The sequence below is a fragment of the Conger conger genome, chromosome 1 (genome assembly GCF_963514075.1).
Source record: "Conger conger chromosome 1, fConCon1.1, whole genome shotgun sequence".
Lineage (NCBI taxonomy): Eukaryota > Metazoa > Chordata > Actinopteri > Anguilliformes > Congridae > Conger > Conger conger.
Genome location: NC_083760.1, coordinates 23,968,184 through 23,983,248, shown reverse-complemented (window position 1 = coordinate 23,983,248; position 15,065 = coordinate 23,968,184). Strand labels below are relative to the sequence as shown.

Sequence of the window (15,065 nt, the reverse complement as noted above, 5' to 3'; positions counted from 1 at the left end):
AAACTATCGAAGTGGAAGCCTCTTTACTAAACTAAATCACCACGGTTTCATTTATTTTCCAAATGTTTATCAACCTTCTATCACAATTCGTTTTCTGGTAGCCATTGCAGTAATTCGAAGACACCTGGGAACGATAAATAGTCTTATTAATCAGTGCTTCCCTTTTAGATTTTAAAAGATCACAGAGCAATGACAGAAACACAAACTAAAAGATCGCATGTGTAACGTGAATGCCTAAGCCTAATTCCTTCACATCACTTCAGTTTACTGCATCCGGGCGCCCATACGCTCCAGAATTCCCACAACCCAGCCGAAGAAGAGCGACGTTAGGTCACATGACCGACAGTAGCCTATCAAATCCGTTGGAGCAAAGACGAACCGCTGCAGTTTGTGCATCTGTGAGACAGTGAGCGAGAAAGGTAACGTAGGACCAGACTCAGGAGAGTGTCAGTGGGGGACGAGGGAGGTTATTTCTCTGCAATGCCGAATAAAACTAAAAAAGACAAGGTGAGTTTTGCTTTTTAAATATGACAGTAATATAAAGGCTAATAGAAAATGGAGTTGCCTGTGTATATGCCGTCATAAAAACTAACCAGCCAGCCATAAACCTCAAGGCCTAGGCCACATTGATTAGGGTTCATCTCAACAGTCAGCATACAGCTAGCGAGTTGAAAGAACTTGCATGAAGTATTGGCAAGCTTGTGCAGCTAACGTTATAGCAATTTAAAAGTGGGGAAATGATGATTGAGTCGAAGCAAAACCACTTGGTTTTTTGAAGAAGTAACGTTATAGCTTGTTATATCTATACACATAAGACTTTTCACAAGGCACGTTACATAGTGTAATCGTTTTTCGTTTTTATTGTGTTGTAATGGCACATTTCATGTTAATCCAGCCAAATTTCGCTAGCCAGCGAGCTGTTTAACTTGGTAAATTGGATTCTTTCTAACAAGATATTTGGAAACTATTGTCGTCTCAGGAGTACATTGTGGTAATCAATGTAACTCCGTTGAATTGTGTGATACAACAGATTATTTTTTATTCAGGAATCTCCGAAGTCTGGAAAATCTGGCAAAACTGGAGCGAAGGATGGGCAGGAAAATTCAGAGCACGAGGTGAGTAAGAATAGCGAATACCTACTAATTTGGTTATCTAGCTAGCTCGCTAGATTACCAATTTGGCTAGATAAATGCCTAAATGGAAAACGTTTGGATTCTCGAATATTCTTTATAATCTGTGGTTTCCTAACGTTGTATATCTTGGTGAAATAACAGGTTGTGCATTTCAGTCTTGATGCTTTATATTACAGTATATTTGACACTCGTTTATATTGTACTGTACTATGTCCGACTTGCTTAATTATGAGCTATTGTACCTCTGTATGTGGTAATGCGGTATTGCCGAGAAGGATATTGTGAAATTATGCAGTGGTTCCCAAAATCTGAACATACATTCTGATTCTGTTAGGTGTGAACGTCATGGAACAGACATGTTAATATTGTATATCGAGTCCACCTTGGATGGAGGAAACATTATTTTGTGCATGAACTGAACGCAACATTTTTGCACATGTGGTATTTTAATTTGCAAGGCAGCTTCTGCTCTACCACCAGTGAGAGGAATTTTGCAACAAGCTCACCGTATCAAGTTTTAGTTTGTGCCATAGTCCTTTTGATTTGTTAAATGTAGTGCTTTGATATCTATGTGGATGAATAATTATGTAAGAGAAGGAATGGAATTTAAGGTTTGTGGATAGCAACCTGGATCTTTGCGTGTCTCCAGTCGTTTGTAGGTGGGTGTGCGAATCCAAATGAGAAATCTGGACCAATGCTGTGGTGAAAGAGACTTTGAGCTGCAACTTTAGTGCCCGGCGGGACCCATATCCACTGCGGTTTCCATGATTTATAATATTACCGTGCTCTCATGCATTATTTAGTTTTGAAAACTGACCTCTTTAGCATCCCTTCATATGTAAACTGGAAGGATTTTTGTGTTTGTTGTTGTTTTTAGTGGGTAGGAGGAAGGAAGGGGATCCGGTGCAGCAAAAGGTTGGAGGAACTGACTCTCCTTTGCCCCTCTGGCCTGTGCCAGCTCTTAGAAAAAAGAGAGTGGTAAAAGGATAAGAGCCCCACATGCGGAAGAGCCTCTCTGCCTCTCCATGCTCCAGGCCTCAGAAACGCCTCAGCCTGTGGGTTGTTACTGCACGGTTTCTCTGTGGACAGAAATGGCCGCTGAGCCGAGTCTGGCTTATGTAGCCCACCTCCCCCTCCCAGCGACACAGAGCCGTAATCCGGGTTATCTGTCAGGCGATTTGTGTCAGCCGCCATTCAGTACGCGGATGTAATGCGCCAACTTATTTCAAATTTAAATCGCCAGTCGGCAAGCTGTTTCTGGACTGCAGAAAGCAACCCCCCCCCCCCACTACCTGATGGTATCTAATCCCTAATACAGAGCTGTTCCCTATTCGCAGTAATGGGTACACAATAGCTTTGAGTCTTGGTGAATTTGCTGCTATGTTTCGTTAAGACAGCGGGAAGGGATTGTAATTCCGGATCCAGTTGCTTCGGTTGGTAAAATTCTGAATTGCCTGGTATGAAGTCACAGACATTTTTGGGCCGTTGACAGAAATGTTTGGAATATCACAGGGGTGTCGGTCATGACTCATGACCTTGCCTTCTGTTCCCCCTCTGATGTGGTGGATTCAGTGAGATGAGGGGCAGTGCCACAGGAAGTTCCTTACTTAGCCAGAACTGCATATATTTCAAATGCAGAATTCCCACTGAGAGGGATAGTGAAATTGCTGTAGTTGCATATGTATAAAATTGAGGTGGGAGATAAGCATGCAGCCATTCTCCATGTGACTATGCCTTGTACCATGCAGAGCAGGGGTGCACAGCAAGGGCTGATCCACTTCAGGATTTTGTGCCAACTTCTGCTTTTTATTATTTAATTAGCTAAATAATGTCTTGATCAGACATTTGTATATGCCCCAACTACAGCTGCAGACTACATGTGTGTCCTAAAGATTTTACAGTGCTCAAGTACGGGACTGAACCAACATAATTTCTAGAGCTGTCATAAAAATAAATTCAGGTAATCGGTTGGAACAAAAACCAGCTCACCGACCGGCCCTCCAGGTCCGGAGTTGTAGAGGCATGTTGTCATTGTGGTCGTGCTCTTTATAGCCACCATGAACTGCACTGAAACAATGGCTTCCTCTGCTCTGGCCTTTGTGCAGACTGGGCAAGCATTGCTGCATTCATTTATTAAGCTTGTGTGAGGAGATACTGCATGTTTGCCATGCTTAGTCTCTGGGCCCCTTGCCTTCTGGCCCAAACTTTCGGTAGCTCTTGTCCAAATCAAACCACCTGAAAGTTGAATGCAGTGCAAAGGGTGCTGTATGGTTATATATAACCACAGCGATGTACTGTACTATGGCATGCGTTCAGATAATTTAATTAATGAGGATGGGTGGGATAAATCTATCCCTTTGTGTACATTGTTGATCCATTGTCGGAGACAGACAGCCTTCACCATCCCCGCTCTCGTGGGTTTTTAATGGGATGAGAAGTTGATTTGAGAGTACGTGTAGTCCTTATTAATCCATTTGTGAGGTCGGTGTGGGCGGCCTGCTCAAGTCTAGCCCCGTTGTTGCCTTTACATTACGTATATGGAGGTCAAAGAAGCGGCTGTACCCTAAGTAAATTGGAAACGGTGAATATTGTGTGGTGTGTGTGTGTGTGCGCGTTTTCCCTGACCGTTTTTTAATGGCATTTCTATAGCATGGTGGATGTCAAAGGGACATGGATTTCAAGGCATCCCGGCGTGTTTTCCTTGGTTTGAGGACTATGAGGAGGCAGCATTCTCTCGAGTGCAGCCACAGTGTTCCTTCAAAAGCAACAATGTTAGCCCCTCAGCCCCCGGTGTCAGGAGCTCCTGTATAAGAGCGGGAGAATGTAGCCTCTCAGAGGAAGCTGAAGAATGCGGTTTGTTTTTCTGGCACGACTGGTGTGGCCAAATCTCGCTCCTGTCACAGGAGTGGAGCTTTTGCCCACGGCTCATTTTACAATCCAAGCACTTGCTTTCTCGTCCCGTCATGACACTCTGACCGAGCGAGACAACTGGGTCTGAACCATCCCTCCCCAGAGCTCTCTCAATACTGTGAGATTGAGAAGGTCTGTGAGAGCCAGCCCCCAAGAAACTGCCAGGCTGTCTGATAAGATCTCCTGTATCTCAACGGAGCGTTAGCCACTATCGCTGTGTAAACACAGCAGGGCTGTAGTCCGAGTAAATGTTCAGCCAACTTTTAACTGCCAATTAAGAATAAATCCATTTGGTTTGCAGCCAGGTACTTCATGTAATGGCGTCCCCTTTCCTTGAAATTTATTGTAATGGTGCCTTGTGAGTGTACCGGGCGTATAAATAGTTTGCGTGATATTTAAATGTCTGGTAATATCCTTAAGGAGAGGATGATTTGTAAGTACCATTAAGGCTGAAATGATGCTTTGCTCTGGTCGTGATCATTGTGTATTTTGGGGGGGGGGGGCGGTGGAGAGAGTTATGGCCAGAACAAAAGTATAGTGTGTATAAAAAAGATTTACGAGCGTAATGCCTACCGTTGCAGAATTGTAATCAGTAGTAAGCCGGTGTGTCGGTATCACGCCGCGATTTCGTCCATTCGCGCCGGACCGGACTGCTGAGCTTTGAAAGTTTGTTGCAAACTGATACCAACTACTGATAATGAGACTGGCACTTCCGCTTCAGAGCTGATTGCCGGAGTAGACCAGCGGATGTTCTGAAGCTCTTTGGGCTTGGCTGATGCACAATGCTTTGAAGGTTAAACTCTTACAACTATCGACAACAGAGTGGTTGTATCCAGGATTTTTGGCGCCACAAGTGCCAAGTTCCCTATAGATACACAAAGAAAACAAAACAGTTGAAACATAGGGAAATGTATACCCAGCTCTATTTTGGACGCCTGTTGCCACGCAGCTTGCTGGTGCCGTTTGATTGTGGCAGGTGGGGTGTGTCGACGCCTGACCAGCTTTTCAGATACAATGGGATCTCACTTGTGCTCTGCTGTAATTGCTTTTGATACCTGACGTGACCCCTGTGAACAAACACGCAAATTCGCATTGGGTCGTCCAGCATTATTTTTCAGCATGTCTGCGCATATCTGTGCATATGCATGTATGTATTTGTATCTCTTGAGCCCCATTCCCTGTGGGTACCAGCCACTGAGGTAGCCCTGGTCTCAGCTTCCTACCCGTATTGAAAAGATGGGTCCTAAGTCACTCTGGGAGGGGATCGTACAGACAGTGCAGCGGTAGAATCGGGTCAGTGGATCCGGTGGCTGTCCGCTTGTTCTGATCCCTTTTGAAGGCCTGTCAGGTCGGAAACACCCGATATTCCTCGGAAGGAAACCTTACCCTTAAGCACATCTCTTTCCTACCCTCCGGCAAAGTGATTGAGGCGAACGGGATCCTGTCTTCCGTACGTGGAATTAAGAGGCGGGTAACCGGAACCCTTCTCCCCCGGCTCTCGTTTCCCCCCAGGGCTCCAACAAGAAGAACAGCAACAGCGTGCCCCCCACCACGCAGCTGCTGAAGGGGAAGCAGTCGGGCCTGCAGACGCCCGTCAAGAAGGAGAAGAGACACAGCTCCTCCCGCTTCAGCCTCAGCAACAACAGGGAGCTGCAGAAGCTGCCTGCCTTCAAAGGTACACACACGCACATGTACACACACACATACGTACATGTATACACGTACGCACACACGTGCGCATACATGCGTACATACACACATGTACACGTGCACACACACACATACATACATACACACACACGCACACATAGACATAAACACACATACATACATACATGCATACACACACACACACACACACACACACACACACACACACACACACCGTTCCACAGCCCTTTTGAATTTCCTGAAAGGATCGATTCAATTCCCAGCTCTTGTGTCAAGGCTGAAACGGTAAAGCACTGACAAGGTAAAAGACTGAAGACTCGTACTGTCACGCTCCCCTGTGTATGAGCGAATGTGCGCGAGTCTGCACCGACCTTCACTCAGGCTGGAAGGATGACTGTGCTTGCATTTAAGCCATTGTAACGAAGCAATTCACAATAAGCAATATATCAAAAAGGAATGTTTCAGCTTCGTCACAGTAATGTTTGTGTGGTGTTTAGACCCAAAAGATTTTACTTCAAAAAATATTTTCTTCTGTAGATTTAAGTATTCCCTTGTCCAATGATGAGAGAATGCGATTTCCACATATTATCAGTAAATTAGGGGTTGGAATAGTTTCAGTGTCAGAACAAATTTAGAAGTTGCTGACATGTAAATTAGTCCCTTGGGCTTGTTATTTGCAGACTGCTCACTCAAAGCGACCATCTGGTGACACATTTGTGTGCTTGTGACTGAAGTTGAAGTGTACTTGCAAATTATGAAGGCTGATATATTTGCTTCTTGTTGGCAGAAGGGCTTTCCCAGTGCAATCTATGCTGTGAGCAATTTGTTCAAAAACTACAAGTGTGTTCAGCATGGCAGCGTGGAGTTCATATCAGAAAGCACCTTATTGATATTGGCCATCGGCAATAACCTGATTCTATGATGCTGTCTTGGAAATGGAGTTGTAATTTCAGACTGCTCAACCCAGAAAGAGCTATAGATCGACCTTTATTGCAGAGTGAAGCACTGTAGCTTACATCCATGAAGCCCTGCATTTTATCGATCTCACTTGTCAATGTTTTTGGCCAGTTCCATGGTGCCTGCTTCACCTTTTGCCACTTTTAAAATGACCAATACTCACCCAGGAATGATCGTCCTTAGGTTTTACTACAATTTCTGCAGGTCTAGAGTAGAACTTCAGCGTATACTTGGTTTGAATTGGATACATTTTCAGGTGAATCTGATCAGAACCCATCAGGCTGTCATTGCTCTAGCATGGACTTCCTTCCCCTTCTAAGAATCCTGTGAGGATATTAAAATTTTATAGCCTCGGAGGATCCTGACAACCAACCTTTTAATGTACAGTGGGTGGCCTGCTACATAATTTAAAAGCGAGCTGGTGCTAAGCAGTGATTGTGCCTTATCTCCTGAAAACATTTATCTAACCTTATGCAGCACCTGAATCTCTGCCAAACCCCCGCCCTCCTCCACTGCTGCCTGTCTGAGAATATAGTGGTGACGGTCTTGATTTGAAGGGTTTCTAGAATGCCTATGGATTGCCGGGTAAAATATTTCCACCAACCGCAACCTTGTATTGACCATTTATCTCTAATTCTCTAGGGTCTTTTCCATATTGAGTTTTCAGAACATTTCTGGATTCTCTCATTTTCGTCCTGATCAATGATTGCAACAAAATATTATGCAAAATCTGGCCCCATATGCAATGTGCAATGTAAAAAGCGGGGCAGTTTTTTTTTTTTTTTTACAAAAGTGGAAATAATGGTGGCTTGTTTACATTGCAGGCATTAAGAGTAAACCTAAAATCTTTTAAAAGATGATGGATTTTCTTTTGACATGCTGCAGTTTGGAGACCCAGCTTTGATTTATTCTTCGACCTTCTTTTAAAACGCCGCCTGGTAATCCTCACACTTAACAGCTCGTATTCAAACTGAAACGCACTTCCCTGGAGAGTTCACTACGCTGGACACCTGTCAGTCAAACAAAGTGGAAAAACGCTTGCGTGTGTTACTCCCTCTGCTCTCGTGCAGAGCACGTCAGGGTTTTTCCTGGTTCGAAATCAGACTAATGGGCCATCAAGCCAAAATCAATCTATCAATCTATGATTTCCTCTGGCCCATGCACCACCCTATCTTTGCAGCTGAAAATGTTCTACCCTGATTAATAAGGGCAATAATATGCCATTCGAACTTAATTTAATAAACGCAAATAACCGCTTTTTCTGTTTGAATGTAGCAAGAGGACTCCATTTGAGCAGTTTGGCAGGGAGGTAAATCAGGTCCATGTAAGTTTATAGTATAGCAATTGATACATTTAGGAGTAGAAATGTACTGTGATGTGGATTATAATTTTTCACCATTTACTTTTTAAAACCATTCCCTCCCAATGTCCCTTACTGTGATGTTACTGTAATTGACTTAAGCCTGTCATTTGATAAAATCGAGGCACTAGTGTGATCAGTCAGTTTGACTTTGCAGTGCCTTGCCAGTAAACTTTTGAATTGATTGCACCAGAGCGAGTTACAGAATTTAGCTGATGAGGTAAAAAAAATAAAAAATAATTCTCTCCACTAAATCCTAAAAGTTTAATTCTAATACAGATGGCTAGTTGAAGTCACTGCTCTGAATCATTGACATGAGTGGGTAAGATAATGATACTGCCGCAACCCTCGTTGGTTGGTTACAGATATTGTTTTGTGTTCTGACTCATCTATGCCAAGAAGTCATCACAAGGTGAAGAGTTTCTTGATTTTTGTTGGAGCTAATATAAATATTTTCTATTACTGTTTGTCCACATTAGTCATCTCTTGAACTTATGCAGTATAAACGAAGAATAACACTACGACTACTAGCTACTAACATTAGGACAGTGCACCTTGGTTTCTTTTTATGCTACGCACTGTTTCGTTAAATCGCAATAAAGCACTGTCTCGGCAGTGAATTAATATTCACCTTTGTGTCTTCAAACTATAACATGACAGTAACCCATTTCATAATTTTGGCAACTCCAAATTCCATCACTAAAAACAACCTAGTTGTACCTTTTGAGGGCTATCGTTATCTAACTAGATTACATTGCGTTCATTTAGCAGATGGACTTCAATGCAGGTGAAATGTCCATGCGTTGAAATGATTAAAGAAGTCCAGGCTAAAACATCTTTACCTGCTTAGAATTGGCATTAAAAAAATCCCTGGTTCCATTTTCCTGTTTTGCATAGCATTCCTCATTTCTCAATCTAAACTCGAGTTCTGTAGAAAATGTAATGTCATGGTTATATTATTACAGCAGGGACAGTGTGATTTAACATGAGTGTCTGTCTTCAACTCACTATAGCACCAGCTATAAGTATTTTTTTGCCTTGAATCCCTGTTAATCAACTTTCGGCAATGCTCCTACTAAGATAAATCAATAATTTATCAAGATGACATACAAATATTTGTCTGGCTAATAGCCTCAATAGTCCAGAATGTTGGGGGCATCCTCCCTCTCATTTTAGCTATAACTTTCTCTCTTGGTTTGCTCAGTGTCACAGACAGGGGTGAGGTCAGCTAATGTCAGCGTCAATCTCGCTGAATGTACACAAAACCCCTACTCATTAAGGGGGGCGGTGGCAAAAATTGTTCTAAAGTAGTAAAGTAACACACTGGAGCAGATCCAGAAGAAGCTTGACAGGATAGCAAGTGAAAACTTGTGTTTACCAATAAGTAAAATATATTAGACATAATCAGAATAAACCATGGAATGTATCGCACCTTGCTTATGCATGTTTGTTAATTATGCAAGTGTTCTAGCCTGGAATATTCCTCTAATATGAGCAATAGTACCAGACCAGCCTACACACACAATACCCAAGAACATTCTGCATTTAAAAACTCTACTAGCGAGCTGTCTAACTAGCCCTGTAACGATCACTGTTCAGGAGCTCATGTATTCATTTATAACCGGTTAAAGGAATACCCCAACATTTAGGGAAATATAACATTTTTCCGACCTATACTTAGATGAGATGTTTGATTTCATTTAAACTTTTGTGCATTCACTTCCTTCTTAACATAACGTGTTAGCTTAGCAATAAAAATTGAAGCCTATAGAAGTCAGTAGCCTACCTCCTTCAAAGTGAAGAAATACCCCTTACAGCAACTCCGAAGCTGTCTTCTTTACACAAGGTGTCATGTGTTTGAAAACAACGCGTCTCGTTTAAAAAATTCCAGCATGTGTATTTCAGAGAAGTTAGATCGTTGGAACTATAACTGCTGAACACACATGTATCCTTCTGTCTGTTCAATGTGTGTTCAGCGGTTATAGATCCAACCATCTTAACTTCTCCGAAAACAATGACTCGGTTTTTACAATTTTTTTACTGCACGTGTATTTCAAATACACATGATAACTTGTGTAAATAAGACATCTTTGGAGTTACTGCCGGTAGGCTACACATTGGAGGAAGTGACTCCTATAGCCTTCAAGTCTTTATGCTAAGCTAACACGTTATGCTAATATGGAAACTGAGCCAGTGAATGCACAAAAAAAGAAAATGAAATCTCATCTTGGAAAGTTGGAAAAACGGTATATTTCCCAAAATGTTTGTGTATTCCTTTAAACACAGCAATGTAGCTCTCTTAGTCATTGTCATCACCTTGTCCCCGAGGTCCATTAGTGCTGATCACGCTGCAGCACTACTCTGGAGTAGTGCCGTCTTTGCGTCTTATAATAATCGTAATCCAATGGCCTATTGCCGACACTGGTCACCAGTGTTGCAGTCAGGGATTTGGGAGCCCATTAAAAGATCTCTCATTGGGCCCCTATACCCCTGGCCTCCCCATCTCTGCACGCATTAGAGACGGGGTAAAGCCTGAGCTAGGCCAACAGCGACCATCACAGCAGTGCTGACAGTACAAGATGGTGCTTGTTGGATGTTAGTGATTTAATGAACTTATCTCTCTTTGCGTAGGAGTCTTGGCAAAGGGAATCCTGATTAGAGGCCCGTGTCACTGACTGGGTCTGTTGCGAGGCGAGGGGAATTCTGGGAGAAAGGTCAGCTGGCACGAGAGATGCAGGGAAGTAATTTTAATGATATATGACAAAAATAGAGAATTGTCATGCTGCTAAAAATATTTGCCAAACTACGTACACTAAGTTATTTTCATATAAACCCTTTCGAAGACAAAAATAGAGGTCGGGATGTTGTCCAGTATGGGTGAGACTGTTACTTCTCAGAGGCCACGGTAATCAGTTACATGGACGATCAGCAGATGTGTTCCTTCTCATCCGTATTCATGAGTCTAAGAACCCCCGTGTGTAACAGGTCATTGAATGGCATTAGTATTCTTTGCCTGGAAGTGTGAGAGAATGCAGATCACTTTGCAGTGAGTCATAATTTAAACAGAACTGAAGTTTTATAAAGTGCTAGGGGTTTTATATTTAGTAACACATTTTTATATAACAACCATGTGAGAAGAGTTTATTCTCAAATGGCACGGTCTGCTTTTTTTCCCGCTCTGAAATCGGGGCTTAGGTACATTTGAAATGCCTTTTATAGGAAGTGGTAAAGGTCCATGGTTCTTTAGGTGAAGTGTTTGGTACCTTCAGTCTTTTTTTCCCTGGGGATAAACATGACCTCAAAAAGCAGAGAATGGTGAATTAAGAATATCATGTGCTTCCAACAGAGTTACCTTTTTTGTGTTCTTGTTTAAAACCCAATGGTTCGGTTTAAATTGGTGTGGAATTTGCTTGAAACCAAGGGATTCTTTGACTGTAAAAACATGAATGCAAATCAATTGCAATTACAATCACACCCCTGGATTTGAGAACAGTCACTTCTCAAAAGGAGACTTTGGAGCCAGACAGTCAGCAATCCCCCGTCTTTATAAACAAAGCCTCAGTCTTAAAATGTGAATAACAAATAAAGAAACCATTTTTAAAATCCCTTTTGAAGTGAAAGTGAGGAGGAAGGCCAAATTCATTCTCGTTAAAGCAAAACAACATTTCTGTGGTCGCTGAGCCAAACAACTCTAGACACCAAAACCTCCCACTGCTGATTGGGTAATGAACCATGTGACATCCCGCATGACAGGTAGATGGTCTTCATTTGATCCGTGGCCTGTCCCTCTTTCCACTGTAGCTCAGCACGTTAAAGTTTAATGATTCCTTTGCTTACAGGCTAGCTCGGCGAAGGCTAAGTGGCGCTGCGCTTCCAAAACGTGTATTTCCCAGACCCGAGACGCAGCAAACCGTATCGCCTAGCCTCCCCCCTCCCCGGCAACATGCGGTCTTGTTTTTCACATACGTTGCGGTTGAGGACACGGTGCATGTCTGAACACGAAAGATACAAGACCGGCATCGCACAAATCACTGTCCTGACATGTTTACCGACTGCGGCGTGGTTGCACAGCACCACAGAGAACACTAAAGTATCTCTGCGTGTCACTGTTTGGACAGCAGAGATGAGGACTGGGGTATTTATACTGCGCTTGCCCAAATGGCAGCCTTTGAAGCTACTTCGATGGCTTTCCCTGTTCCCTTCCGCTCCCAGTTTGGGAATGTGAGGCTCTCTTCTGGCCCATTCCAGGCTGGTGCTTGGCATGACTGACCATGCCAGCTCAGCTGACATACAAGGAAATGAGACAAGAACTCTGATGTCCACAAAATATGCAAAATATGTTTGCTTTTCTGTTTAGTCTTAGCTCGCCACTGATGGGAATTCCTCAGCTTTTCTGTGGGTGTTGGGGTGGTTTTCCTTCAGTTTTTACACTCCATATCACCCCGACCAGTCTGATGTCCTCTTGTATCTCACTTGGAGTCATTTCATTATGAACGTGTCAGTCGTTTCCTCATTTCCAGATATCCACTGTTATATGGCCTATCTGAAAAGCAGTCTGAGGATGGTTGGTGGCGCTTCTTCTTTGAAGAGCGCTCAGTCCAGTAAATCTTTACTTATCGAGTTATCGGTACGTCGAGCTCCCCGCGTTGATTTGCGGCCGTCAGGTGAATCGCAGCACCGTTATTCTGTTTCTTCAGCCCGCAGATGTACCCGTGTATCTCCACCGTGCAGGAAGCTGTTATGTAACCGATGGAAATCTACAGCAGAGACGCACGTAAATGGATTGGCCGGTTCAGTTGGATTTTCTCGGCCGTCTATATTTAGGAGTAATCCCTGGTTAATGCTCTAGGTCCTCTGACAGAGTGAACAGAAAAAACCCACAACAATACAGGTATAGTTTCTTTGCATCTCCACTGTCCTAGAAAATCTGACAAGGAGTAACATCCTCTCTCCCTTGGTGAACATTCAGTGTAATAAAGTGGAGTGTGCTTTACTTTTGTAGGTTATCTTTGTCCACTTATTGTGGACACCAGAGGGTTTGTCCTGTCATCTGTTTCTTCTGAGTCGTGAACATTATTGTGAATTCCCAGAATTTTGGCAGCAGTGGCTTGTAATGTTCAGAGTGCTGAACCCAGGTTCTGAGGGCCCTATACTGTATAGAATAGGCCCTTTACAGATATGGACTGAAATAAACAGAAATAAAGCACTATTAGAGTGCAGACTGTCTTTAAGCTATGCAGGAACCCCCCAAAGTGATGTTCTTTGGTGTGAGCTAATGGTGGTTCTTTAAACCAGGTCTTTACTCTCATTAGAAGCCTATTTCCACTTGTGTTTGGGCACATAATTCTACAAAGACTGGTGATTTGTATCGTGTTTGGAAAGGCCAAAAAACATTTACCTTTGTTTGTAGTCTGTGATGCCATCCACTCCAATAATATTGCGTTGGAGTTGGAGACCATTCTGTTTCAGTTCAGCAGATGGAAGAAATTGAATTCATGGACTGAAAATGGCCGTAATATCCGATGATTAGATTTTTTGATTAGCATCCCCCCTCCCTTTTCTCCTGTGTAATTGATTCCAGTTTGAGCTCTGGATCACGCCATCTACACTAATGACAATCACTTTCTTAAGCTCTATCTTCATTTATTTAAACAGTGAAATTCAAGCACCCACATAGCTAGCGGTTTGAAGTTAAACGGATGCTGACCGGCTCAAGACCCGTACTGGATTTAACGCACAAACTATGTCCGTGGGTCTTGCGCAAAATAATTCTGCTGTGCGATTCTCCAGCATTATTTCTATTTTCTGTCGAGATGTTATCACCTGTCCTGTGTTAACAAGCTCCCAGCGGCACATGCGTGTTTGCATTCCGGCCATTCTCCAGTTTTTTTTTTATCGTCTGACCGTCTACAGCGAAGCCAACAGCAGCACAGCGCTAAGCCGAGGTGCGTCTGTTATCTGCTTTCTGCGCGCAGTAATAAAACCGGCATTAGATCATTCGGAGACCCTTAATGTCTGCCGTGGGTGGAGGAAATGGCGTAGGCCCGTGTTTATCGACTCATCAGCGGAGTCCTCGGAACAGTCTCTCATGTAATAATCCCACACATGTAATTTGTCTTGGATCGACAAAACATTACTAATCTTTTTTCTTTTTTTTCTTCCTTTTCTTTTTTTTGCCCTCCCGCCTACCGGGTGCGTGCTTTTCTCATGTCGGAACATGTTGCTGCGCTGATACGTTTGTGCTCCACGATCCCCATCCAGCTGTCATCGTGTGTGAATGTGGCAGGAAAGGGTGTTGGGTGCCTTAAATTCTGTAATCTTTTTATAAAGGTACAATGGGTAATTTCGGACTTCTAACGGTTGAGAGAGGAATCGCAGCAACAAACACGCTCAAACCACGACACTGTTTATCCCTCCCCCTTCTCCGGTTTTCAACCAATGAGCTTGAATTATTGTACAGCTATACAATGTTTTGGTACAGTGTGTCGGTGCATCAACTACTGTATATTTTGAAACTTGAATTTAAGGACTATAAACGCAGGCAGAGGATGAGTCAACATATCAGTGAGCCTTTTTCAACGATCGGAAGGGATTTACAATGGTCTTCTAACAATGTTTTAAATCTTACCTATTGTACCTTTAATTCTTCACATTTTTCACTAAATTCGAGCCTAAGAAAACTAATTTGCATTAAGCGCATGCGCACGTTTCATTAAAACTGCACGTTTGAACTCCCTGAACTTTGCTATGAGCCGTGGCGTCTTTAATGACAGGAGTGAATCCGGATCTCGGTTTACCAATCCATCAGAAAGTCTCCTACTGCGACGTATCCCCATCCATGCTAAAGGGAGTCGGGTTTCTGTTTAGTCCGAGGGCCCGAGTGCCCTCCTAATGGCCCACCTGCACCACTGCCAGCTGCAACCTGCTGTTCCCAGGCGGTCTTCCATCCAGCTTCCAGCCTTCAGGAAAGAAAGTGGGGATATGGAGGTCTGTTTGCTGGATGTACGGAAACACAGCATTTAAAAGTAAGAAAT

The 15,065-nt window shown here is 43.2% G+C and overlaps 1 protein-coding gene across 3 annotated transcripts in view; it reads left to right on the top strand.

Moving 5' to 3' along the window:
* The first annotated feature begins 367 nt into the window (after nt 1-367).
* Nucleotides 368-15,065, top strand: part of ppp2r5ca (protein phosphatase 2, regulatory subunit B', gamma a) — a 56,051-nt gene continuing 41,353 nt past the window's right edge. For all 3 annotated transcript variants that reach the window (XM_061233894.1, XM_061233887.1, XM_061233907.1), the window contains exons 1-3: nt 368-507; nt 1,047-1,115; nt 5,556-5,718. In XM_061233894.1, coding sequence (XP_061089878.1) covers nt 481-507; nt 1,047-1,115; nt 5,556-5,718 — 259 coding nt within the window. In that variant the 5' untranslated portion in view covers nt 368-480. The remainder of the gene's footprint in view (nt 508-1,046; nt 1,116-5,555; nt 5,719-15,065) is intronic.